Source organism: Brassica napus, chromosome A7, assembly GCF_020379485.1.
Source record: "Brassica napus cultivar Da-Ae chromosome A7, Da-Ae, whole genome shotgun sequence".
Taxonomy (NCBI): Eukaryota; Viridiplantae; Streptophyta; class Magnoliopsida; order Brassicales; family Brassicaceae; genus Brassica; species Brassica napus.
In genome coordinates, this window is record NC_063440.1 from 24,226,025 (window position 1) to 24,251,685 (window position 25,661).

Here is a 25,661-nt window from a genome sequence, read left to right on the forward strand (position 1 = left end):
ATGTATTTAGTTTGAAATGCAAGTTGTAAGAGTTGAACCCAGTGTACGTCTGTTTGATTTTGGTCAAATCAGTCCAGAATCAATGAACTAGCTAAGGAGTTACTTCAAGCTTTCTATTGCTCGATATTCAATTCTTCATAGAAGAGTTTGTTTTTGTTTTCCTCTTCTCAAAAATCGATTAACAAATATGAAGAGTCATTTTTAAGTTTGATTATTAAAAAATACTAAGGTGCTTGTAAAGCAAGTTTGCTTGTAAGCCACATGTCTACAAGTAAACTGTAATTGGGAGTTGTTAAGCCTAGATTTGCAAGTAAGCATATGTGTAGTAGTTAGAAAAAAAAGCTACTTTAAGCATACATAAGATAGTATGTTTGAGATTAATAAGAAAAGAATTGAGAAAATGTAGACATACAAAGATAATCTCTTCTCTCTCTATAAGAACAAACACAAACGTGAGAGAGGAGTTGTGTGTGCTTCTATGGCAGTGTTACACAAGTGCAAAAACAGAGATGAACAAAGCAGAGAAAGGTCAAGCCAAAGAAGAGAAATCACACCAGTTTTCTTGCCGCTAAGTTTTACAAGGAGGAAGCGGAGAGCCACAGAGACAGTCGTTGCCGGCGAACACGCTGGCTGGAAACTTAGTAACCGGAAGCCTTCCACAAAGATTGTTTTGACTCAAGCTTAGTTTCCTCAGTCCAGCCACGGACGCTGGCACCTTCCCATATACCAAATTTCTCGACAAATCCAAGATTCTCAGCGACTTGGTGAAATTCAGCTTCCCCAAGTCGAACCGAAGCTTGTTTCCCGATGCTCGGAACTCCTGCAGAACATCCGCACGGTTCAGGAACCTCGCTGGACTCCCCGAGATGTCGTTTTTAGAAAGATCGACGATATAAAATAACCCGGTTCTCACTGGCTCCCACTCTTCAATGTTCATCTCGATACCACATTTAACCAGCTTCAAGTCATACATGGACGGTGACGAAGTCACCCATTGCGGAATCGTTTTCAGGTGAAATCTGTTGTACGATAGATCCAGAGAGGCAATACCGTTGACTGGATTCAAGGCAGGGAGCGGACCGGTAAGAAAATTGTGGGAAAGTTTGAGATGGAAAAGACTTTTCAGCTTGGCGAAACTCATGGGCACGACTCCAGTAAACCGATTCCTGGAGAGATCGAACGTGGCAAGAGCCTTGAACTCCGAAAAATAATCAGGGATCGTACCTGAGAGATTGTTCTGGCTCAGATAGAGGGATGTGAGAGTGTGTGCAAGTGACTCCATGGAGGGAGGAAGTTTCCCATATAATCCATTACGTGAGAGATCGATAAGTCCCAGCTCCTTCATGGATTTGAAAACATCCGGTATGGTTCCAGAGAGGCTGTTCCCGCCGAGATTAAGCCAAGTTAACCGTGTCAAATTGGATATTGAACTAGGAATTGGACCGGTTAACCGGTTTCCCTCGAGATCGAGCTCTACCAACTCGCTTAGCGAACCGATATTAACCGGAAGGGGCCCGGAGAGACGGTTATCCCTGATGGTAACGTACCTAAGCTTTGGTAGTCGGAAAAGGAACTGGGGGAAAGGTCCGGTGATATTTAGAAGATTGGTGAAGGAGAGCGTTTCGAGGTGCTCGAGTTTGGCCAGCGACGGTGAGATAGTTCCGGAGAGAAACCCTACGCCGAGAACGCTAGATCCTAATATTCTCAGTTCGGTGACACGGTCACCGGTGATGCAGATGACACCGAACCATGAGCAGCAGTCGGTTCCTTTCTTCCAGCTGCTGAGGATACCCAGAGGATCTTCGGTTATGCCCGCTTTGAAAGATAAAAGACCCGCCTCGTCGTCCGGATGACACGTGGCAGCTCCGGTCGAACGTAAACAACCGAGAGAGATAACTGCGGCAAAGATGAAGGTAGTGAACAAGCAAGAAGAGTTCATGGTTTGTGGTGAGACTCAGACGACGAAAGTGGTTACCTATTAATAGAGAAAGTCTAAAGATTGCTCTCTTTTTTTTTAAGATCGTCATTTCGTTTTCTCTGTTTCGTACTATTTTTATATAGTTTTCTGTGCTTCGAGAGCCATTTTTTTATTTTACAAAATCACGTTTTCAAAAGAAAAGGTTGACACATTTTGACGGAGCTATTTGCAATGGCATGTGCCATTTAATAGTGGTCAATTAGTGGTTAATATAATAATTTTCGGAATTAAAAACTCTCACGCCAGGGTTGAAAACACTATTTTCTAAAGTGTATTATATATTTCTTTTATATTATTTCGCCATCTAGTGGGTTTCCTTTATTTTTTCTTAACGTTTGAATCTGAACACATGCGTTTATTGCTTTATATTGTGCCCAGGAGCTGTGAATTCCTTGCCAATCTAAGATCTTAACTAAATAAAGATATACGAAATTAAGAAAATTCTAAAAAAAAAAGAAAAAGAAATTAAAATTGATCATAATTAACAACATTGCTTTGATGAAATAACTAGGATTCGATCAGTGCTTATAGTTATTTTTGTTTGTTAAATTTGTTAACCTGATTGTTTGTTCAGTAATATGTTTAGGCATGGACATTTGGTATTCGGTTGGATTTCAGTTTTATTTCGGTTTGGCTTTGGTTGTGACTTTTGGTTTTTCGGTTTAAAATCATACGTTTAGATTTTTTTTGATAAAATATCGTATAGCTCAGATAAATTTAAATATTTTAGATAAAATGTAAAAGAGTAATCCGGTTTGTAAGTAGTAGTTTTTGAATATTTGATAATTTTAAAATTGAATACCCATATAAATTGTGTGTTTGGATGAAAAAGTTCAGTTCCTTAAAGATCCATTCCAAACACTAAAGATTTCCACACAAAAACCGGTGTTAAAGTCAGACTCAAACACTCTAAGATCATTTAAAAATTTTAAAATTTAACCACTTAAAATATTTTTAATAACATTGGATATGAGAATATTTTATAAAATGTCAATTTTAATAACATTGAATTTTAAATAAAATTTTAAAATTCATGTTTAAATAAAAGTGAATTTGTGTTTTTGTTGCAAATCACCTAAAACTACCAATTGAATACACCCTCCTAAACGAGAAACATCTTTGATACAACATGTCGCAGAGAATCTCAGCGGTCATGATAACAATCTGAGTGGCAGAGTCCCGGTGAGAAGACCAACGTTATCATCACCAAATGTCTCCCTACAAAAAAATCAACCACATTTCAACAATTATAGTTGCTTTAACACAACCCGGATTCTAAAATCTGTCTAAAGTTTTAACCGAAACGATGTTTTAAATTTTCAAAAAGTCGCCTAAACAATAAGCTCCTCCAAAATGATTTCAAGTTTTTAAATACAAAGAAAACATGAAAAATGACAGCTGTGGGATTTGAACCCACGCCCTTTCGGACCAGAGCCTAAATCTGGCGCCTTAGACCACTCGGCCAAACTGTCCTACGAAAAGATATTTCTTTTGTTGTTACAACACAGTTAACATCTAGTTTGAATGTAAGCCAGTGAGAATTGAGACCACATGTACGTCTGTTTGAATTTAGAACTCTTCATTATTCGACCTACACTATAAAAATGAATTATATAGGATATTTGTGTATAATAAACTATATAATTCATTTTTTTTTTCATTCTTTTGAGAAGTAGATTAGAATATATGAAAAGTCATTTTTAATTTTGATTTTAATAAAAGTAATAACAGTGGAAAATACCATATTTAACATTTAAATTAACAATTTTATAATTTTTAATTAATTTTAATATGTGTTTTATAATATTTACTTAAATTTGGTTTTATAATTTATAAGATTATTTAATCTATGAACATATATAATTTAATTATATAGAGAGTACTATTGATTAGTATCTGAATAGATATACAATAATCTCTCTCTCCCGTAGGATTAGCATCAGCATCTACCGATTTTAAAACAAATTGAAATTTTGATTTATAGTATTAGTTCAGAGATCCTTTGAGGGTTTTGGACTTTTGGTATAGGAGAAGAGAGAGAGAGAGAGAGGCGCGTTAGAAGAAATCGTCCTTTTGCGATACGAAAAGTCGTTGACATATCTGTCTTCCCTTTCTTTTTATTACAACAACACAACTTCGGTTCGCTTTTGTATTTTTCAAATCACTCAAAAAAAAAAAACATTCGCCTCCTTTTTCTCTCTACTCCGCAAAGTTCAAATCAACGGCGGAGATGGCACTCTCACGTCTCTCATCTCGATCCACAACCCTCCTCCAGCCACTCGCCACCACCTCTCTCCTCCGCCGCCGCCACATCTCCACAGACACCACACCGATAACAGTCGAAACCTCACTCCCATTCACATCCCACCTCATCTCACCCCCTTCCCGCGCCGTCGAGACCTCGTCCCAAGAGCTCCTCTCCTTCTTCCGCGACATGGCTTTAATGCGGCGGATGGAGATCGCCGCCGACTCGCTCTACAAGGCCAAACTCATCCGCGGGTTCTGCCACCTCTACGACGGCCAAGAAGCCGTCGCCATCGGGATGGAGGCCGCGATAACCAAGAGAGACGCCATCATCACGTCGTACCGAGACCACTGCACGTTTCTCGGCCGCGGCGGGGGGCTTTTCGAGGCGTTCTCGGAGCTTATGGGGAGGACCACGGGGTGCTCCAAGGGGAAAGGAGGGTCGATGCATTTCTACAAGAAGGACGCGTCGTTTTACGGTGGGCATGGGATCGTTGGTGCTCAGGTTCCGTTGGGGTGTGGTTTGGCTTTTGCGCAGAAGTATTCGAAGGAGGAGGCTGTGACGTTTACGTTGTATGGTGATGGTGCGGCGAACCAGGGGCAGTTGTTTGAGGCGTTGAATATCGCGGCGCTTTGGGACTTGCCTGCGGTTTTGGTTTGCGAGAACAATCATTGTGAGTTGTTTTTTTGAGTTTTTGTGTTTGTGTTGGATGAGTAGTGTGTTGATTGGGTGTTTTGATGATGCAGATGGGATGGGAACTGCTGAGTGGAGGTCGGCTAAGTCTCCGGCTTATTTCAAGCGTGGTGACTATGTTCCTGGATTGAAGGTGAGATTTGAATCTTTGCAATGTAGCTATGTCTCTCTTGGTAGAGTTGTAGATGAAGTGTCTTTATCTTTGTAATGACAGAATCATGAAGGACAGTGTGACAGTATGACTTCAAGTAAGTTATTTAAGTTGTGATCATGTTTTTTTTTTGTGTACTAGGTGGATGGAATGGATGCACTAGCTGTGAAGCAAGCGTGCAAGTTTGCTAAAGAACATGCGCTCAAGAATGGACCTATTGTAAGTTTGCACTGCCACTATTATCTTCCTTCAATATGCATTGAAACTTCTTTGGAAATGCCTAGGCTTTGGTTGTGATCTAAAGCGTTCGTTCATGTTGTTTATTTCTTTTAATTAAATCAGAATAACTCTCCTATAGTTTGTTTTTTTGGCTTAAGAACTCTCCAATACTTGTACCAAGTTAGTTTAAATCAAATAAGCATTTGATTCTTGCATTGCATGGTTTGGCCCGATAGGTTTAATAGGTCTACTTGATTGAATGAGGTTGCGTTTGAGCTCATTTGAGGGAAAGTACTGTTTCTGTCGTAACTCTGTTTCATCCGTATATATGGACATCTTTTCTTTTGTTCCATGGAATTAAGATTTTGTCAGTTCATGATCAAGATTAGTTGTCACAACTTCACAAGATAGTAGTGGATATAACTGTCTAAAAAGTGCTACTTGTTCTGTTCGGTTTTTAGCTATTAGGGTGGTGTTATGTTCTTATTAACACATCTTCATTTTTAGGGGAGTAACCATCATGCATTTGCTTTTGTGTTTGAACAGATTCTTGAGATGGACACTTACCGATACCATGGTCATTCTATGTCTGACCCAGGAAGCACTTACCGTACACGTGATGAAATCTCAGGCGTGAGGCAGGTTAGTTATTATCATCTCTCCTAGCAATGCTTCAAAATTGTTACAATTTTTTTTAAAAAAAGAAGAAACTAAAATTGTTTATTTACTTGTATCTCGTAACATGTTAGGTGCGAGATCCAATTGATAGAGTGAGAAAGTTGATCATAGCTCATGACATAGCTACGGAGAAAGAGCTTAAGGTACTCACCAAGAAATAAGAAATCATCTCGTTCTCTTATGTATTATTAGTCCTCAACCCAGGAAGAAGTAAAAGAACAAATGCACTATTTGTCTTACATTAGGATATGGAGAAAGAAGTGCGGAAAGAAGTAGATGCAGCGGTAGCTCAGGCCAAGGTAAGAAGAACCTAGGTTTCATTCTATCTTCAACTAACATACTTGGTGTGTTATCAGTTATCACCATATGCTAAAATCATATACTTCTATTTACTTATTTGTGTTCAGGAAAGCCCAATACCGGAACCATCTGAGCTTTTCTCAAATATATACGTAAAAGGTTTTGGAGCTGAGGTAAACTTCATATCTCCTTTGGAGACAACCTTGGTGTGAAATTTATTCAAGTATTTAAGAGTTAAGTTAATATGCATTTTCCTCTCTTTTTTTCTTTAATTTGCAGTCTTTTGGAGCAGACAGAAAAGAATTGAGAGCAACACTTCCATAAGTTATGGTACTGTTATGTCCATCACACACATCTCGTCTTTAAGATTCATATATCCACAACTCCTGCAGGAGATCCCGGTTCAATAAAATCCCAAGACAGCTAAAATTTACTCAAACACACATTTTTTCGGTTTGGAGCTCAATTCAAATGTAGAGCTTTTCTTTTTCGGTTTTACAAAGTAAACTCTTCTTGATTGTTTTCGAAAGGCCGCAAGTGCAAATTTGAGTGAAAACCCCATTGATTCCCTTAATTAGAGGGACAATTATGTCAAACCCTAATGTTGTTTCTATTACAAAACCATCTCTCTAAACTCCCACAGAATAAAATGGAAAAACGAGAGCTGTTTTTTTGTAAACAAGTGTAAACTGGATGCATAAGTTGCTTTGCCTCAAAGTTAGGGTAACAGCAGATAACATCAGAAACGAGAAGAGAAGGCAAAGACAAACTTTTGGTTATAACTGGCTTCTCTTGTCTTTTACCAAGCTGTCGTATGTTGTAAGTTGTAATTTACTAAAACAGCAAGTGGGAGAGGTGAAGACAAAATCTCTCAATGAACCCGTGATGTACTCGTCAAGCAAAGCATCATTCGTATTTCATAAATTGTCACACACACCAAAACGCACCACATTTATAATAGAAATAATTACATTCAGACATACTTTTACACTTTCCTTTACACTCAGACATACTTCTACCATGTGGAGTACTTTATCTCATAAAAATGTCTCTTATACCCTCCAACTAAAAACACATGTTAACTAAATTACTTTGGGAAAATTGCCAAAACAGAATAAAAAAACAGAATGGTTGTCCCTATGGTATAAATTCAATCTAAAGTTGTCACTATAGTATAACTTTCTTCATAATACCTAAACTAACCTTAATCTAATCCCAAATTGTATTTAAAAAAATATGGAAATCAATTTGTAAAAATGGTTGTCGAATAAAAAAGAAAAATAAAGGGAAAATTGAAAAATGGATTAAAACCATTATGTTTTTTTTTCCCGTAACCCTAATAAAGAAAACAATCTCTCCGCCTCTCTCTACGGCGACGACGAAGGCGATTCTGTCTTCTCCGGTGAAATCAACGGCGACTGCAGACGCCACCGGTGGAACCCGTTTCTATTCTCCTACCGGTGGAACCCTTTGTCTTCTCCTACATATTGAAGGTAAACACCAACGTTCTCCATCCAATTTCAATCATAAAGTTTGTTTCTTTCTCCTTCTTGTTCTAATACTTTTCTCTGGATCTCTGGATATCTCGACAAACAAAGGCGATTTCGGAACTTCTCTTGGTCATTGGTGAAATCGAGTTTGTCTTCAACCTCCCCGCCTCTCTCTTTCTCCGACATTGCTAGCACATAAGGTATGTTCTCAATACTTCATATGTCAAGCGGTTTGAGTTCTTCATTCGGGTTTGAAGCTAGCATTTCTCTCTTTCTTTATCCGGTTCTTTATTGCATTTCTCTGTGTTTGAGCTCTTCATTTGGGTTACTCTTTTTATATTCGTTTCTTAGGATTTTAAGTGTTGTTAACTGATTATATGAACAGATTTCGATTGTGAATTGGCTTACTTTGATTAACTGATTTCTTTTGTGAATTGATTTCGTTTATCATGGGCTGGTTTATTGATTGTGAATTGGCTTACTTTGATTAACAGATTTCTTGTGTTTGTCTCTGCTTCAATCAATTTCAGTCTTTAACTAGAATCAATTTTTTTTTGTGTTTTCTAGATATGGAGTTAGAGCTACCTAAGCGAGTGTATGCAGAGGGTTTAGAACCTCAGGTGAAGAAGATCAATAACTGCTGCCGCATGGAACTTATCAGAGATCTGAAGAAAGCTATGCCTGCGGAGTACGATGATGTCAAGATAGATCCTGTTTTCAAACATATCATGGCGATTGCGGAAAATAACCTCAAGTTTTCGGGGAAATTGGTGGATAGCTTCTTGTGTAAGCAGCTGATTACCTCGAAGATGCATGAGAGGTGGTTTGTATTTGCGAGGAAGCCTCTCCGGTTTTCCCTTCAGGAGTACCACGCTGTGACAGGCCTCAAGATCTCGCGGGAAAGTAGCTGTGACGTAGTTAAATGGAAAAGTGATGGCGGATTTTGGAGTGAACTACTAAGGACAGGTGGTAAGATCACCTTGCAGTCGATCAAAAAGGTGCATCTACAAGAAGTTCACAGCTGGTCTCGGCGTGATAGGATGAGGTTGATCTACTTGTGTGTGATAATGGGTGTTGTGATGGGGAGAGATGAGAAGGTGAACATCCCTCATATGTACATCAAGCTGGTGATGGATCTTGAGAAGCTTCGGAACTTCCATTGGGGTCTTCACTCCTATGACTTCTTACTGAGTTCCATTGAGAAGGTTATGAAGAAGTTGGGTAAGAAGAACAGCTACATTTTCGAGGGGTTCTCCTATGCGTTCCAGATTTGGATTATGGAAGCAATTCCGGATTTTGGAGAAATATGTGGCAGCAAAGTCTCGGACAGTTTCAGCGGTCCAAGGTGTGGAAATTGGAAAGGAGTTGCAAAAGTTTCTTATGAAGACATCATTCAACTTGAGGAATCGTTTACTGAGAAGGTATGCATATTTATTGTATTCTTTTATATGGCTGTTGCATATTTTTTAAAGCTTATAATGGTATAATTGTTTTGTAGGGAGACTTGTTCTCGGTAATTTCAGTGAGTGGCAATGGTGATGTGTTGAGGCATGCTGATTATACAAGGAAGGATGAGATGGAAGATGAACGTGTGGACCTTCTTCTCGATAGGATTAAAAAGAACTTTGATTGGAGCAACACAGAATGGCCAGTTATAGAGGCTGAAGAGACTGAGATGGAGGAAGCCGATACAGAGTCAGAAGCTGATAAGAGTGTGGATGCTACTGATATTGCAGCAGATGTGGAGACATCTTCGGTCCATGTTGCTGGAAGAGGCAAGAGAAAGATTCAGGATGAAGGAGCCGAGACAAGAAAGAAGAAGTTGCTGTGTAAGCGAACAGCAGAAAAAAAACAGAGTATTGATGAAGAAACTAAGAGTTTCATTGAGGGTTTGGTCCACTCATCTGTCAATTCCTTGGGAGAAATACTCAGAGAGCAGATGGCGAGTATGGAGAGCATGTTCAAAGAGAGGATCGGCAACATGGAGATCGAGGTTTCACAACTCAAAGAAGCAAGGAGTTTGAGTGCCGAAGGAAGCGTTCCTAAGAGCAAAACCGATGAAGCTGCGCCTAAGACCAAAACCGTCCAAACTCCAGCAAAGAAAAAGGTCAATCAAGCTCAAGCTCAAGCTCCAGCAAAGAAAAAGGTACTTCCTAAAAGAAAGTGTAGAACTTGATGTTCTTGTATCTAGGATGCCGCGTTAGGGTGCTGGAGCTAGTCTTTTGGAGTTAGGTTGTTTTTGGAACTAAACATTTTCACAGTGTAATATTATGTAAAACTTTCGGATATTGTAATAGGTTTATAAATGTGTAATATGCTTGAATGTTTGTGTAATGATAACTCCATGAATGTAATGCTTTCTTTGTGTTTTGATTGAAAGACTTCTTACATATTTTTTTTTTTTGGTTTTAATGAATAGGATTGGTTAAAGAATGGTATAGAAACTAACGAGTTTGATTTTGGATTGAGCACACAAGAATTAAGGGAATTGTCCCAAGATACATTTGTTGATGGGTTTGATCTTTCTCAAGTGAAAGTCGAAAACTCAAAACCCTTCAACATGTCCCCACCGAAGTTAAATGATGAGGAAATAGATCGAGCCGGAGAAGCCTCAGCAGATGCGGCATTGGTGTATCTTCGTAAAGAGGATTGGGAAAAAGTTAGCACTTGGTTAATTAAATCCAAGTAAGTAAATTCTCATTTTTATATCATGTGTTTTTAAAATTTAATCAAACCATATCATTGTTTTGAACTTTTATCATTGTTTTGGTTACAGACCTCTACGGATTGGACCTTCATTGTTAGATGCTGAGATTGGTACTCGTCTTATGGATAGAACCGAGTGGCTTCACAACTCGGTAAAACCTTTATACTTTTAGCTTTCATGTGTGTTTTCCATACATGGTGTGTGTTAACATCATCGTAATATGCAGGAGATTGACGCCATGATGTACGTATACAGGGAGAGAACATCTCTGAAACGATGGAAACTTCACCGTGTCGCCTTCATGTCTGTTGTCTTCAGCAACATGATTAAAAAGGAGTATGAGAGTTTCAAGGCGGGTATAAGAAAATACAAGCTTCATCATTTGCTACTGCAGTACGGCAAAGGGGTCCTTCCACCACATGGACAGACACAAGAGATATGGAATGTAGATGTGGATAGGCTTTATGTCCCTGTTCATGTTAGCGGGAATCATTGGATCGCATTGTGTATCAGTTTCGTGACGAGGAGCATTGATGTGTTGGACTGCTCGGGCAGGAAAAGGTACAAGGAGTTGGATGCGTTCGCAAACCTTGTTCCTCGTATTGTCAAGGCAGTTCAGCCACCGAGATATCAGAAGGACTTTACGTTTGCTGCATATACGGTTCACTATGTCCCCATGGGTAAGCTGAATAAAAGTGCATGTGATTGTGGTGTCTACACAATAAAGTTTATCGAGTGCCATTCGCTTGGATTGAAGCTGTCCATGGTGAATGATGGTAACATCAAAGAAGCTCGCCACAGAATTTTGTGGGATCTATGGGAAGCAGCTAACGACCCGGAACTGGTTGATAGGATGTCAAATTATGAACCTCCAGAGTGTCTCACTTCAACCGTAGAAGAGATTCTGTGAGAATCGATTTTTAAATGTAAATAGTTCGGTTTTTAATCTAACTTTTAGGATAAAAAGACTTAATCTAATGTGTGTCTTCTAGTGTTTTATTAGGAACATGAATGCTCAATCTAATGAATTTCTTTTGGGTTTATTATTCTCAGTTTTTCACAATTTGTTTATGAGACCCTAAAAAAGTCTTGTTGGAGACAACAAACAACCGTAACAAAGACCCTAATTTTGAACTGCCTATATAACCTCCCCCCTCACCATTTCTGACTGACTATATTGGTACTTGACAAGTTGCTCTGTTGTGCCCACTAATACCACATCTACTACACTTCCGAGGCTGCTTTCTTCGTGACATTTGCGATGACCGAATTTTGTCTTCCGCAGTTTCATATCTGCGTTTTCTTTTCCTTCCAACTGATCTTCTTGTCTCTGGTGGTAAAACAATGACTTCCTTAACATCTTCTGGTATAGACCAAGCATCCTCAGGAACATCAATAGGATTTATGCTTTCTTCATAAGCTTCTCTCCAAGCTCCTGTCGTATACATCAAATCAGTCAATGTGTGTGGTTCTCTTCCAACATGAAAACCAGCCTTAATTGCGTGCCTACAAGGGATCTTCATAAGGTTGTACTTTCCACATGAACAAGTCCTTCTATCCAAATCAACTAAGCAGTCGAATTTATCACCTCTAACAAGCAATCGACCAGCACTGACAGGGTAAACTACAAATGTGGAGCCTTTCCCGATTCTCCTGTCTATCTTCTTCTCTACATCTTTGGTCAGAGGATGTTTATGGTTTGAACTCAGTTTCTTACGCTCATAGAACCACCGTGTCAACATTTCCCTGATACTATCTAACAAAGGGATGACTGGATACTCTCTCGGTGAACGCAAAGCAGAGTTGATAGATTCAGCAGGATTGGTTGTCCTTATGTCGTATCTGTATCCAGGGAATTTACATCTAGCCCATTTTTGCACATCAGCTTCCCTAAGGTAATCTCCAATTGCCGGACTGATATTACACACACTAGCAAATGTCTTCTCAAACTCAGAAACTCGATAAGCCTTGGACGCCTTTGAAACCAACCCAGCAAGTCCCTTCCCATGGAAATATGTGACCACATTATTCAACAAATGATGAATACAAATCCCGTGTCTGGCTGATGGATACACGTTTTCAATTGCCTTGGCGATAGACCCATGCCTGTCTGAAATAAAAGCCAAATCATGATCATCTGCAATGACAACCTTAAGTTCTCTCATAAACCATTCCCAAGAACGCTCATTCTCTGAGTCGACTATTCCAAACGCAATAGGATACAAATTTGAATTTCCGTCTAAAGCAGTTGCAACCAGTAAAACTCCTTTGTATTTATTCTTCAAAAAGGTCCCATCGATCACAATAACCCGTCTCATGACTCTGTTAAATCCTCTTATTGATTGCCCAAATGCAATAAATAGGTAACGAAAATTCTCATTTCCGTCAATCTCATAGGATGTGTGTGTACCTGGATTAGCCTCTCTCAGCATGTGCAAGTATTTTGGAATTTTCCCATAACTTCTCTCTGGAATACCTCTAACTGCACTGATCGCATATTCACGCGCATCCCATGCTAACGATTTTGAGATCTCACATCCATGATCACTACGCATAATCTGTATGATATCATTACATTTCGGCCCTTCCTTGACGCCTACATACTTATGCATAATCAGACTGCCTATAGTTTTTGCTGAAGCAGTCTTACCTGCTTTGGTTTTGCTTGAAAGTGCGCATGTATGTTTACCGACATACTTCTTGATCATGAAATATGTAGAATCCTTCAGACACTCTGCTCGAACACCCCAATCGCATGCATTATCCGCACATCTAACATACCAAAGTTGTCTATCCGTTTTGATAACCTGGTAGTCAAAGTTATGCTTCATTGCACACATCTCGAAAGTCGCCTTCAACAAAGTTTTGTTCTCAAAAAATTGTCCGACCTTAACAACATGGAGCAGAGAAAACTTTGACATTTTATGTATGTTCTCTTTTTCAGAGATCATGGTATCAGCATCATAGTCCCCATCCTCGTCAACTGCGACTCCTTTCCGCTTTTCATTCTTCTTCTTCCCCTGCGTCTCAGCATACACAGGAGCTGGTTCGCCCCCACTGTCAAACAAGTTTTCTTTCTCTTCATGAGTACATGGATCAGCTGGCGGTTTGTTAAGATCAAAGGCTTCTTTATTCGGATTCTCAGCCTTGGCTTTACATGTGACACACAATCGAGTAGAAGCACTCTTTTGAACAAATCGAACAAAATTATGAAGCTGTCGATCGTTTGCAATGATCACAGGTGGACATCCTGAAGTATTGATCCACTCAGCAGGTAGATAACTTAACTCCAAATCGGCTATGATTTCTTCTTCCATACCAAAATCCTCCAAAACCATCCTTTTTAATTCATCTAAAGTAGAATTTGATTCCACTAACAGTAGCCTACCCCCTTTGCCGTCAGCCAAAAAAAACCATCCCGTAGTTGCACCTAATTCCCAAAGACCACATATTGTATAGATATGCATCTAACCTAGAACAAAAGTTTCTAGATTACAAAAGAGAGAAACTATGAAAAAATCACAGATTCATGATGAACAAGAAAGGCAAAATCGTTTTTTTTAAAAAAATTTGACAAAGAAAATCGATCAGAACCATTTTAGGAAGTTAGAATATTTTTAGAATATTTTGTTAACTGATTTTCCTTAATTTTCGCCAAAAACAGATCATTTTATCCGTAGAAGACACCTTCTACAATGCGTAGAACCATGAAAATAATATGGAATGTAATTTCTACCTTTTGTAGACGTTCGTGTAGTTTTCAGATTTTACGTTCGAGAAATGGTAGAATACTTGTTAAAAGTAGAAACTGCATTTTTCAGAAAAGTAGATATCTTTACAATTAGTAGAATTCGCATTCCCCATATTTAGATATTGAATCAAAAGTAGATTTTACGTTCCAAAACAAGTAGATGTACGTGTTTATTCTGGATTTTGCGTTCTACTAACCCAATTTCCGTAGAAGACGAATTCTACTTTTAGTAGAACGTAAATTGGAAATTCTATTTATCAAGTTTTTGAAAAAAATAAAAATATGTGCTTGTGTATATTGGTGTTCTATTAATAGTTTATATTTTTAATAATTTTTTTGATTCATAAAACTATTTATTTTATTAAGTTTCAGAAATAAAAGGGTAAAAGGGAGATAAAATGGACAAAATTGAATTTATACCATAGGGACAACCATTCTGTTTTTTTATTCTGTTTTGGCAATTTTCTCAATTACTTTTCATTTTATTTTTGTCACGCTTTAAAACTCAGATCCAAAAACATAATTTTTCTCTTACTTTTTTTCTTCTACCAAAAAATCACTTTACTCTTTTAGATCCTAATCTGATAATTTGTCTCTTCTTTTTCATCGATTATACCATGGCGACCAATTCAATTGCTAAGACAGAGACGAAAGTGATACCGGAGATGGTAGAAAATCATCTTATGTTGGTGGAGGTCATGGTTACGGAAATGGAACTAACGAAAGTAAGAACACAAGGTAAAGATGCGTATGGAGTTGTTGCTCGAGGTGGAGGCAGTCATGGAAAAGGTGATTTTATGGTGATGGTGTCTACGGAATCAGTGAAAAAAGAAGATCCATAAGTGGAAATAGACCATAAAACAGAGAGTATGGAGGAGGTGGCGGTAGAAAAACTTATGGAAATGGTTATGGAAGTGGTAGTGACGAAAGATGTGGATATTATATACAATTATATATGACCACGCCACTCTTGACCACATGTTCTTGGCCAGCGCACTTCCTCAAAGTCACAGCCCTTCCCCCAACCACAAGTTCTCCACCCACACTAACATTAACCACACATCACCCTACCAAACTGCAAATCCCCATCCACTACGAAACAAGTAGATGTACTTGCTTCAATAATAGCCGTCTGATTTATTTTATAAACTTTTAATCCAACGGTTCTAATCTAATCGCACTGTTCAATAAACCTGCTAAACTAATACTTTCAAAGCAAGTTAATTTTTGGCTATTTTACGTGTAGTCAGCATCGACTTAGCATTTCTCTTGTCCACGTGACCAACGTGAAGGGCAATAAAGGAAGAGAAAAATCAAAAGTAAAGGACAAAGTACACCTCATGGAGAAAGTGTGTCAACATGATAAAGACCCATGAGAAAGTACCCAATATTGTAAACTTCTCTTTATAATACTCAATTACTAGTAATTTTCAAAGAGGAAAGCATCTATCAACCTTCTCCGTCCGTAACCAAGACGACACATCATTGCTTCCACTCTCCACCACCTAACCTCAAACGTCTCTACCGGATTCCACACTTATCCTCTTTATTTACATGTTCATTTATCTGATATAAACAATATTTTTTCTTTCTAATTTTCCACATATTGAAATGTTTACATGCTTGATTGAGTTTTTAGTCAATAAGTTTTGCAAAACAACAGTTGTGCTTATTGTAGTGCTTTTTTTTGAATAAATATTAAACTAGGTGATAACCCGCGCCCTGCGCGGGGCGAGGAGATTATTAATGTATTAGATATTATAAAATGTTGACATAATTAAAGTTATAGGCATAGTAAGAAATTCATATATAGGAAAGAACGGATTATAGCTAAGAATTTGAGTATGTGAATATAAATTTACATGTGATGGGCATGAGAATTTAATTGTATATTTGTTTGCATGCGGATAAATTATAAATATAATATTAAATGAAACATAAGCAAGAGGCTAATAAAATATTAAAACCTTCAAAGTATAAAAAAACAAAAGAAAATTGAAAATTCAGACAAAGTAACTGCTGCCAAACTGCAACCTTCAGAAGTCTTCGTTTGCAATCCTATTATGAACAATAAAAAAGAGATCATGTAGAGAATTCAAAAATATTATTTAACAACATCTGTGAATGCATATATTACCTCAATCGTAAATCATCAATTTCTGGGACACCAATGGGGTCGAAAACAATTTTGGAAATCCCATCAATGTTAGTAACCCTCTTAAGTCGGCCTTTATATGAAATCCAAAAAATTATTAGGATTCATATGACATATAATATCAGCTCCTATTAACCTATTGTATATACAATAACTACAATAGATTACCTTGTCCCCAATTAATTTGCCAACACTGTAAAACACATAATACTATGTCTGCATCTATAGAATTCCATAAATCATTGAAAACATGAGCAAGTGCACCATAAGCGACACACTTAATGACAACGTTACTGTAAATCAAGAAAAGAAGGGTTAAAACCATGTATACTAAACAGATGTGTATCTATCTTTTTACAGAATACAATGAATACTTACGGGATGTGTAGTACAAAAAAACGGATTTTGTGGTCGATGATACCATTATTTCCGTTTACAGGCTCCATGATATATTCTTCAAGAAATCCAACTCCTATCACTTGACCATAAATATCTAATGGATAGGCAAAAAAATTTACACATATTTAGATATTGCCTATCATCAATATGAACAGATTCGATATTTAGATATTGCCTAACGATTATTTTGCTGCTTCCAATTACATTTAATTATATAGAAGATAAAACATACCAATAGGAAACTTAGGATGATGTAAGCCGCGGTAGAGATCATCCCAGTTTGGAAAACAATAAAAGCTGAAATGTTTTATAGGATCGATCTTCAAAACCACAGAGGATTTAGTGATGTTAATATTGTATCGGTTCCTTGTCAATCGAACACGCTCTGGTATGACATGGGATAGCTCGAAATCTTTAATTTCATAAGAGTGACCTTCCTCCAATGGCATATCAGCTGAAGCCTCCAAATCTCTAACCAAAGTGGCTTGAATTGTATTTCCCTATGTCAAACATGTAATCGAATGTATTAGTATCTTTCTAACCGAAACGTATAATATAATGTAATGACTTGAAAATGAACAGAGCTTACCTTCTCATCTCCAATAATCAGAACGGTTTTTTGGAACCCTGACCCGACAACCGTCGGCCCCTTGCAGATGACCTTAACACGAACTGGATGCAAAGGTTTGTCTAGACTCAGCTCTGAAACTAATCGATGAGTACCCATGGCAATAGAAATATAAGAAAATTAGAAAATGTTTAACACGAACGATATCATGACGAAGAAAGTTTAGTATATATATTGTTAAGAATTACTATACAATAAGGAAATACAATGAATAGGTGTAGGTATTAATTGGGACGTGCATCACGCGGGATTGATACAATTTATTTCCTTAAATTGTATATCGTGATTGTTTAAATCATAAAGTAAATGATCGATAATATATGGTTAATATATTTTGTAAATATAGAAAACTTATTTATACACATATGAAAGAAATTTTCCTTAACAGATAAGGGCAATCAATCGATATATTCAAAACTTCGCACCAAAAGTGGTAATAGGAAATAGCATTAAAATACATTATACGAATCAACGATATGATATGAAACGAAATCAAATTAACCATTTATCGTCTTGGGTGACATATCATGGGCATTCATTTTCTTCCTAATAGACTGGCTATAGTTTTACACTCGATAGAAAAGGTTTTTAATAAATCTTATAACTAAATCAAGTAGTACTTTAATACATTTTCTCTGGTTGACAATCAATATAATTAAGATATACCGGTTTTAAAGGTAGATATAATTGTGACTGGTTTTAAAAAATGTTCAAAGTCGATTACAAATAAAATGGTAGAACTGTTGAAAAAATAAATAGGAATTTCCAGATAATCGTGTCTTTGCTTTCAGAAATTTAAAATTAATGTTTTGCATCTCTAGCACTCTTTCTGTAGACATTGTTTCATTTGTAGAAAAATGTTCTTTACAGAATAGGTAAAGATGTTTAAATTTAGTAAATTCGTTCTCATCAGCTCTCTTATCTGCTGCTTGGAGATTGTATGGATCGAGATCTTCATGCTATACCCTGCGAAGAAAATGATTGAAGATTGTTAATGCCCTTCCAGTCGATCCAATCTTTCTGAATTCTTTAAGAGATTAGCTTTATCCCTTTTTCGAAACATTTCTGAATTCGAATATTATAATATAATTCGTTAAACTCTTCATGATATGAGATTATACTTACCTTTGACTACCATATGCTTCATGATATATCGCAGCAGCTCAACTGTAAATATAAACCTTTAATATTAAATCTATAATATCAATTATACAGTGGAAAAAAATCTGAGACGACGCATATGAGGTTGAAGAATTAGATACCTAAAATTCAGAGACTTGATTTATATTCTGAAAAACCTCCTTGTACACGACATTCATAGTCGAATATTGAGGTTTCCCATCCTTATCAGTGATAAGAATCTTTAATCCCTTTCTTGACTTCACCCGAGACACAGCAACATACAATTGTCCATGAGAAAATACTGGTCTAGGTAGAAACAAACCAACCTTCGCTAATGTTTGACCTTGGCTTTTATTTATTGTCATTGCAAATGCAACTTTCAATGGAAATTGCCTACGCCTCATCTTGAAAGGCAGCTTAGAATCAGACGGTGATATCAGGAGACGATGTAACCAGACCTTCTCACCAACTCTAGTCCCGGTGATTACCTTAGCTTGAATAATGTGATTACCCAATTGCATTATCTGCAACCTGGTCCCATTGCACAAACCTTCTGTAGTATCCATATTCCTAAGCAACATCACGGGTGTACCAATCCTTAGCCTGAGAGCATGATTAGGCAAGCCTGACGTTTTTATACTATTCAGAAATTCAGGAGTGAAAACAGAGTCATCTCTTGAGTTTGAATCAGCTGGGTCAATACTATCAGAGCTCAAATATATTCTTTCCTCCCCTGCACATGATTTAAAAAATTTTAAATCATTCATAAGTAACGATAACTTTATAAACAGATATCTGATTTATGACAAAGTCTTGACACAATCGGTAACTTTTATTTCACTAATACCAGCAGCTAAATAAAAGACATGAGTAATACCTTTTAAATGGTCAAGCATGTAGTTGTTTACGACATCAACGTCTTCATTGGTTGGACATAAAATAGCTCTCTCCTGGAAAAAAATGGGGTCATTCGAATCTTTGAAAGTAGATTCATAAACCTCTGAAACTATAGACTGGATAGGATCAGTGCACTGATCAATCAGCAGATCCTTAGGAATGTCGATCATAGTTTCTCCACTGTTCGGCTCATTAATCTTTCCATCTCCTAAATCCAATATCCATTTTGAAAACTCCTTAATTTCCTCAGCTTCACGGCAATCAGGCTCAGAAAAAAGCCGCATATTTTTGGTTAGCTGCAAGACTTTGCAATGCTTCCACAAATAAGATGAATTAAGAGAAGCCATAACTATATCAGCACGATTTCCCTTGGGAATTACGGGTAGGATCTGTCTAAAATCACCTCCGAAAACGACAACTTTCCCACCAAAAGGCCTGTCGTCTGTAGTCTTCATAATGTCGTTAAGACTACGATCAAGAGACTCAAAGCAATGCTTGCTCATCATCGGTGCTTCGTCCCATATAATAAGAGATGCCTTAGATATCAATTCTGCCTGGTGACTACCCGGTTGTATCTTGCAAGTTGAAAATTGGTCCGGATTAATAGGGATGCTGAACCTTGAATGTGCAGTTCTTCCACCAGGCAGCAACAATGCAGCTATTCCACTTGAAGCAACATTAAGAACCACATCACCTCTCGAGCGTACAGCAGCAGATAAAATATTCCACAAAAAAGTTTTCCCTGTGCCACCAAAGCCATAGACGAAAAACACACCGCCTGATGATGAATTGACAGACTCCATAATCTCGTTGTAGACACCCCTCTGCTCATCTGTCAATTGTGCGAACCAGTTTTGGTGTTGTACACGCAATTCATCAAGAGGATAGTTAAGCTCATCCTGCAATAGCTGATTCTCTGTATTTGATACCTCGTTATCTATAGGCTTTGGCATCGTCTCCCAGTTAGCCAAACGACTATTCTTACTGCGCAAAACCTTATCAATCAAAAGTAGCGTACAATTGAGGATTTGTTCTTCAGTCAGCACCAAACCTACAAAGATTTCGTGTATTTATATAGTAAGTTTTCTGATTGCGCAATAAAGTTAGGAAGATAGAGATCATCATTTTAATAGAATCATAGTAAAAAACTCACTTGGATTTCGACGCCTTCGTCGCTCAAGGTAGAGAATGTCTTCGGAAAGTAAGTCTTTGGTTGCTTCCCATACCAATTTTGGAGAGGATAAGCTTTCGTTTACCAACATTTGTGCAAACAGATTGCGTACATACTGACCTGAGGCCCAAAAAGCACATTCTTTAAGACCTTCAATGTACTCCTTGTCGTCATCTAACAAACCTAGCTTATAACATGCATCCTCAAAACTCGCTTGAACAACTCCATCTACTGTCTTTATCTCTTCATAGGATCGTGGACCTTTTATCTTATTTAGCAATACTCTCAAATAATAAAGTTGTCCAGAACTTGGAGATACATGTTGCAACCTCCCAATTGCAAAACCTTTTTTCCGTCTATTCCAGACTTTTGCCTTGGAATCATATATGAACCTAGTGGGCATCTCTGCATAAGTCAGTAACCTAGCTTCAGGGTATTTTTCACAACAGTCGAACCAAGCTAGGAACATTGTCTTCTGTACATTCACACGAGCCATAACTGATTCCACTGTATCACCTTCCTTGTAGACTACGGGTTGATCACCTTCTAAATGGAATGTTAGCTTCTCAACAGGTGTAGCTCGATAATGCGTCGGAAAAGCTAAAATTCTCCAAGTTGACTCACAAGCAGAAATGTATCTAAAAAAGTAGATAAATTTATGATAATATATTAGTTAATATGTCCAATAGAACACAGGTTTTAAAATAAAATATTATCAGACATACCTAGCATCGAAATACTTTTTAATTTCATCTACCAGTGGTTCTGTTTCTTCTCCAGCAGTGTCCATACGAACTCCTTCTCCAGCATTGTCCATTCCCACTCCTAGTCCAGCACCGTTTGTACCTTCCTCGCGATTCACAGTATTATCATAAGCTTCAGCTCCAGTTGAATTCTTGCTAGCCTTCTGAGTAACTGCTGCTGTCACACAATCAGATCCTTTGTTGATATACTTAAATAAGTATTTAATCGATCGAGACTGATTACACCACTCAACATTGATATGAGCATTGTAACGAAGCATGAGATTCTTGTTATAAGGAACCACATATCCGTTATCCAGCTGAATTCCTTTCTTCTCTACAAAACGACCATCTTCCCTTCTCCGGTAAATGGGATAACCTTGAGAGTCAACCGTTGTTTTCTCCACATTCTTTCTGGGGAAAAATTTAGTACACTTCCCATCATTCATGCAAGGAGAACTTTTATTAACCACTCCACATGGACCATGAATCATTGTGTCTTTGACAATATCATGCAATCGAGGCTCCATTTCCTTATCAGGAATCTCAGCTGAAATAATGCGATCAATATCTTCTGCTGTTGGAAATTTGTCTCTAGAGTCCATGAACAACAGAATATGGGCATGTGGAAGTCCTCTTTTCTGAAACTCTATAGTATAAACTGCTACAATAAACCAATAAAGAATTCGTTTAGATCTACCAATATATAAATATATATGTAATCGTTAAAAAGGTATTGTAAAACGTCAAAATATTTCCTTACCAGACACGGTTCTCCCAAGCAAATGTTTCTTGGTTAAATCATCCATCAAAGTATCAAGTTTAACTTTAAATAGTCTACAACACAAATCTGGTCTATCCTCTGCTCTGAGATTATATTTCTGAAAATATCTTGTCAACTCAGGCCACTTAGGATTACATGTAAATGTAATAAACAGATCGGGAAATCCATAGTATTTGCAAATAGTCATTGCATCCAAATACATTTGATGCATGTACCTTGGTCCACCAGTGAAAGAAGATGGTATAATAATACGGTTTCCTTCAATGGGCAAGGAAGAAAACCCATCACTTGCAGCAGCCACAAACTTACTATAATTCAAAGATCTCAGATTACCCTGGTTCTTCCGTATATACCGAAGTCGGTGCGACTCAATCATCGTATAAGCATCCACCAAAAACTGTTGTAGTAACCTCCTTGAAAAGAGAAGAACTTGAGAACCCACACTACGGACTTGAATGCGGTAAGCAAAGAACTCTCTCATGCTAATATTTGGCTTCTTGTTTTTGTTGAATCCTGTGAAACCGTTCTGGATGCCAAGACGAAACCCATCCTCTCCGTAAGGGAAGATAAGTGGATATTGTAGTGGTAGATAACACGGATGCAACTCGTTGATCCGTTTTAGCTTACCAGAATACTTCTCCAAAATAATATCCCTTTTGTCCATATGTAGTTGGAAATCACCGGGCACCAAAGCTGCAACCTCAGATGAAGTAGGGAGATTGTAAACTCGTCCATCTTTTTGTCGGTTGTGAATCAAAACCAGCTTGACGTCTTCGCACTCGGATTCATCGTTAAATCTATCCATTGCATTTCGGAAAGTCTGCACATGAACATTTGAATCCCTCAACATCTGCATTATTGACTCCACCAAATCAGCTCGGAGTTTACTTTTATCCGCACTCCCACTATCAAACCGGAAAAAATAAACGTTAAGCTCGAATTCAGATAATTAAAAAGGTTATAGACAATTTATTTCTTAATTTTATGTAATGAAGATAAAGGAATTATACCTCAATGCTGATATCCTGTTTTGAACTTCGTTTTGGGTATCATGAATATACAACTGTGAAAACTTAGCCGCTTCATTAGGATTGGGCTTCACACTTCCTATAAGATGATAATTCTCACCATGTAGTTTAAATATTTTAGGACCTTGACCTGTGTTAATTGAATTATCAATCTTTCCCCCAAGTGATGTAAAAGAGAACATCATGTTGATAGCGCGAATATTATCCCGAAAATGCCTACTAAGGCCATCGTCATTCGTTAGAAGACCATGTAGATAAGCCGGAGGTTCTTTTAGAACAGGAAGTTTTATTTTCCCTCTAAGACAGCACATAGTGAAAATTGGTGTTTTTGTTTTCCTGCTTCGACCAATACGCTCGTTATACCAGAACAATGCACCACATCTAGGACATTCATTTTCAAGTTCTCCATCATCATTGTATTCTGATCCAGAAAAAATGATAGTTAGTCTTTCATTCCACTAAAGTTATAAGAAACTAAAAAAAATAAAAATAAATAACTGTGATTAATTATGTACCCTCTTCTATTGGTGCCGATTCAACAGGAGATGTAAAAGAGGAATGTAAAACCTCAGGTAGATCACCAAATAATTGTGCAAAACAACTCGCAACTTTTTTGGTGTATGCATGACGTTTAATTTCAAGCACATATTCATCTTCGGAGTCGGTATCTGAGATTCCCCAATCAGCATTATCTTCGTTGCTTGAGCAATCCCAACAATCTTCGTAATCTGAAAATACATAGTAACATTCCACATAAATACTTGCACGATCAAATAACGTAGAAAGCCTTTTAAACCTTTGAAATAAATCTAATCATTACAATCGTAGACAATTTTTTTTTATAGGAGAAAACTGATGTTAAAAGGAGATTCTTCAAACCTGATGAATCAGAGTCAAGTGACGAAATTATAGATTTGCCGGTAGAACGGTTTTGAGTACAAAATATGTTGGTGGTGTCTACCGGAGAATGGTTATATCTGTGTACTGTCTTAGCAAGACTACACTGAGTAACACCCGAGGAGCAAATAGTTGAGTTTTGGAATGAGCTATAAGGAGTCATAAATTCCTTATTTTGTACATCCGAAGGTAGTCCATGTTTGGAACCTAGAAAAAAGTAATAATAGTGTCCAAACACTTTAGAATTTTGGGGTTATTCACATATCTGAAAGTGGATAGTGTTGATCAACCTCATTAATTTTATATAGGACATATAGCTAACCTGATGCATCAAGTTTTCCAACGGCAACTTTCTGACTGATATGAACAATGGGAGGATCTTTAGAACTCCGTTTCAATGTGGGTAATGATTTAGAACCACTACCCTCTTGAAGAACTGAGTTGCCGCCAGAGCCGGCTAGATACGGTTTGATCAAAGGGAGACGCGGCCTACCCACTGGATTTTTCACAGAACCCCGTTGAGACCGTGAGCATTTCATTGTCGTCTGAGTTGTTTCTTGAATGGCATTTATCCTGATCTCCGTGTGATTTCCAGTTAGTTGTACTGTGGAAATGTCGCTATCTTTGAATATCAAAAGAGAGATGGATTATTTTTTGAGTGAATGTTAGCAAAAGGAAAACAATCAACTACACATTATTAGGGTACATACTCTGAGTCTCATTATTCGCGCTGATCAGTTGTCCATCTGAAAGAACTGTATTTGAAGATTTCTGTGTTGTACGTTTGGTAGGAGTGGTTCGAATATTGTCTATAGCAGAAACTTTTCTTTTCTGCCGTAAAACGCTAAGCCTTTGCGTTCTAGCATTTCTTTGAAGTAGGTCATTGGTATTAGTAACGTCAGCCAGAAGATTGGTGTTGTGGACTGGTTGCTGTGTCTGGACAGTAACCACTGAAGCTGGTGTGAGTCGCTTATTTGGCAAATCTATTTGTGAATCTGACAACAGCCATATGAGAAAATGTTTGAGATTATTAAATATATATTTGAACTCATAACTGAACATCTATTGAAATACCAATACCTTGTTTAAGTCTTTTTGGTGGGCGGTGGTCGTCTGGATTTTCTTTTCTCGAGTTATGTTTATCGCGGTTCATGATTGAACTCAGAGTTCCCAGCAGAGATTTCACGAAGACGACTTTGTCTTACCGTAGTGATAAATTGGATTGTGGATCGCGGGTCATCACCATCTATGATTTACCGTAATCATATATTTCCTTACCTTACTTTGTACCATAAGGGAATAATCAGTGCTGGTGATTAAATGGCAAGTCTTTAGTAATATACTCATTTTACTAATATAAGTTCAATAATAGAATATTAAACTTATGAATTAGTTGCTGACTTATTTTAAGAAAACGCCGTAATATATTTTGACTTCGTGTGATCTCTGTTACGCAATTCTATAAATATATAGTTTTGAGATAAACGCGGAATGAGGTTTAGACTGATGTTAAGGCCCTGCCCAAACATCGGCGTCCCTATAGAATTGCGTCCTAGATATTAATTTTACAAAATCTCATTCCTGGCGATGAAATGATATAATGAATACCAGTTTGACTGTTAATT

At 37.5% G+C, this 25,661-nt stretch overlaps 8 protein-coding genes and 1 non-coding gene across 9 annotated transcripts; 3 read left to right on the forward strand and 6 right to left on the reverse strand.

The window, feature by feature from the left end:
• Nucleotides 1-323: 323 nt before the first annotated feature.
• LOC106429544 (polygalacturonase inhibitor-like) lies at nucleotides 324-3,422 on the reverse strand. The gene has a single exon (XM_013870296.3). The coding sequence runs from the start codon at nucleotides 1,937-1,939 to the stop codon at nucleotides 569-571; it is 1,371 nt and encodes a 456-aa protein (XP_013725750.1). The 5' UTR covers nucleotides 1,940-3,422; the 3' UTR covers nucleotides 324-568.
• TRNAL-UAG lies at nucleotides 3,371-3,450 on the reverse strand. Its single transcript has one exon. It is a non-coding gene; the product is annotated as a tRNA-Leu (tRNA).
• Nucleotides 3,451-4,106: 656 nt separating this feature from the next.
• Nucleotides 4,107-6,898, forward strand: LOC106429559 (pyruvate dehydrogenase E1 component subunit alpha-2, mitochondrial). The gene is made up of 8 exons (XM_013870306.3): nucleotides 4,107-4,896; nucleotides 4,970-5,049; nucleotides 5,209-5,286; nucleotides 5,833-5,928; nucleotides 6,036-6,107; nucleotides 6,210-6,263; nucleotides 6,372-6,437; nucleotides 6,544-6,898. Exons 1-8 carry the CDS (start codon nucleotides 4,209-4,211, stop codon nucleotides 6,586-6,588), a joined length of 1,179 nt encoding a protein of 392 aa, XP_013725760.1. The 5' UTR covers nucleotides 4,107-4,208; the 3' UTR covers nucleotides 6,589-6,898.
• Nucleotides 6,899-7,233: 335 nt separating this feature from the next.
• On the forward strand, nucleotides 7,234-10,128 carry LOC125576313. The gene is made up of 4 exons (XM_048736102.1): nucleotides 7,234-7,757; nucleotides 7,863-7,954; nucleotides 8,322-9,175; nucleotides 9,253-10,128. The coding sequence occupies exons 3-4, from the start codon at nucleotides 8,324-8,326 to the stop codon at nucleotides 9,928-9,930; spliced, it is 1,530 nt and encodes a 509-aa protein (XP_048592059.1). The 5' UTR covers nucleotides 7,234-7,757; nucleotides 7,863-7,954; nucleotides 8,322-8,323; the 3' UTR covers nucleotides 9,931-10,128.
• Nucleotides 10,129-10,209: 81 nt separating this feature from the next.
• On the forward strand, nucleotides 10,210-11,582 carry LOC106429536. Its single transcript, XM_013870289.3, has 3 exons — nucleotides 10,210-10,439; nucleotides 10,531-10,612; nucleotides 10,688-11,582. The coding sequence occupies exons 1-3, from the start codon at nucleotides 10,315-10,317 to the stop codon at nucleotides 11,369-11,371; spliced, it is 891 nt and encodes a 296-aa protein (XP_013725743.2). The 5' UTR covers nucleotides 10,210-10,314; the 3' UTR covers nucleotides 11,372-11,582.
• Nucleotides 11,583-11,633: 51 nt separating this feature from the next.
• LOC106429538 lies at nucleotides 11,634-13,799 on the reverse strand. The gene has a single exon (XM_022689450.2). The coding sequence runs from the start codon at nucleotides 13,797-13,799 to the stop codon at nucleotides 11,634-11,636; it is 2,166 nt and encodes a 721-aa protein (XP_022545171.2).
• A 2,449-nt stretch (nucleotides 13,800-16,248) lies between these two features.
• Nucleotides 16,249-17,493, reverse strand: LOC106429539. The gene is made up of 6 exons (XM_013870291.1): nucleotides 17,356-17,493; nucleotides 16,999-17,266; nucleotides 16,746-16,860; nucleotides 16,536-16,660; nucleotides 16,350-16,440; nucleotides 16,249-16,270 (listed from the first exon to the last, which is right to left on the reverse strand). Exons 1-6 carry the CDS (start codon nucleotides 17,491-17,493, stop codon nucleotides 16,249-16,251), a joined length of 759 nt encoding a protein of 252 aa, XP_013725745.1.
• Nucleotides 17,494-18,632: 1,139 nt separating this feature from the next.
• On the reverse strand, nucleotides 18,633-25,630 carry LOC106429540 (ATP-dependent DNA helicase PIF1-like). Its single transcript, XM_048736111.1, has 2 exons — nucleotides 19,394-25,630; nucleotides 18,633-19,249 (listed from the first exon to the last, which is right to left on the reverse strand). Exons 1-2 carry the CDS (start codon nucleotides 20,364-20,366, stop codon nucleotides 18,657-18,659), a joined length of 1,566 nt encoding a protein of 521 aa, XP_048592068.1. The 5' UTR covers nucleotides 20,367-25,630; the 3' UTR covers nucleotides 18,633-18,656.
• LOC106423477 lies at nucleotides 20,453-24,199 on the reverse strand. Its single transcript, XM_048735616.1, has 9 exons — nucleotides 24,019-24,199; nucleotides 23,655-23,867; nucleotides 23,264-23,560; nucleotides 23,122-23,218; nucleotides 22,091-23,016; nucleotides 21,310-21,988; nucleotides 20,705-21,222; nucleotides 20,567-20,658; nucleotides 20,453-20,464 (listed from the first exon to the last, which is right to left on the reverse strand). The coding sequence occupies exons 1-9, from the start codon at nucleotides 24,197-24,199 to the stop codon at nucleotides 20,453-20,455; spliced, it is 3,015 nt and encodes a 1,004-aa protein (XP_048591573.1).
• Nucleotides 25,631-25,661: the final 31 nt, after the last annotated feature.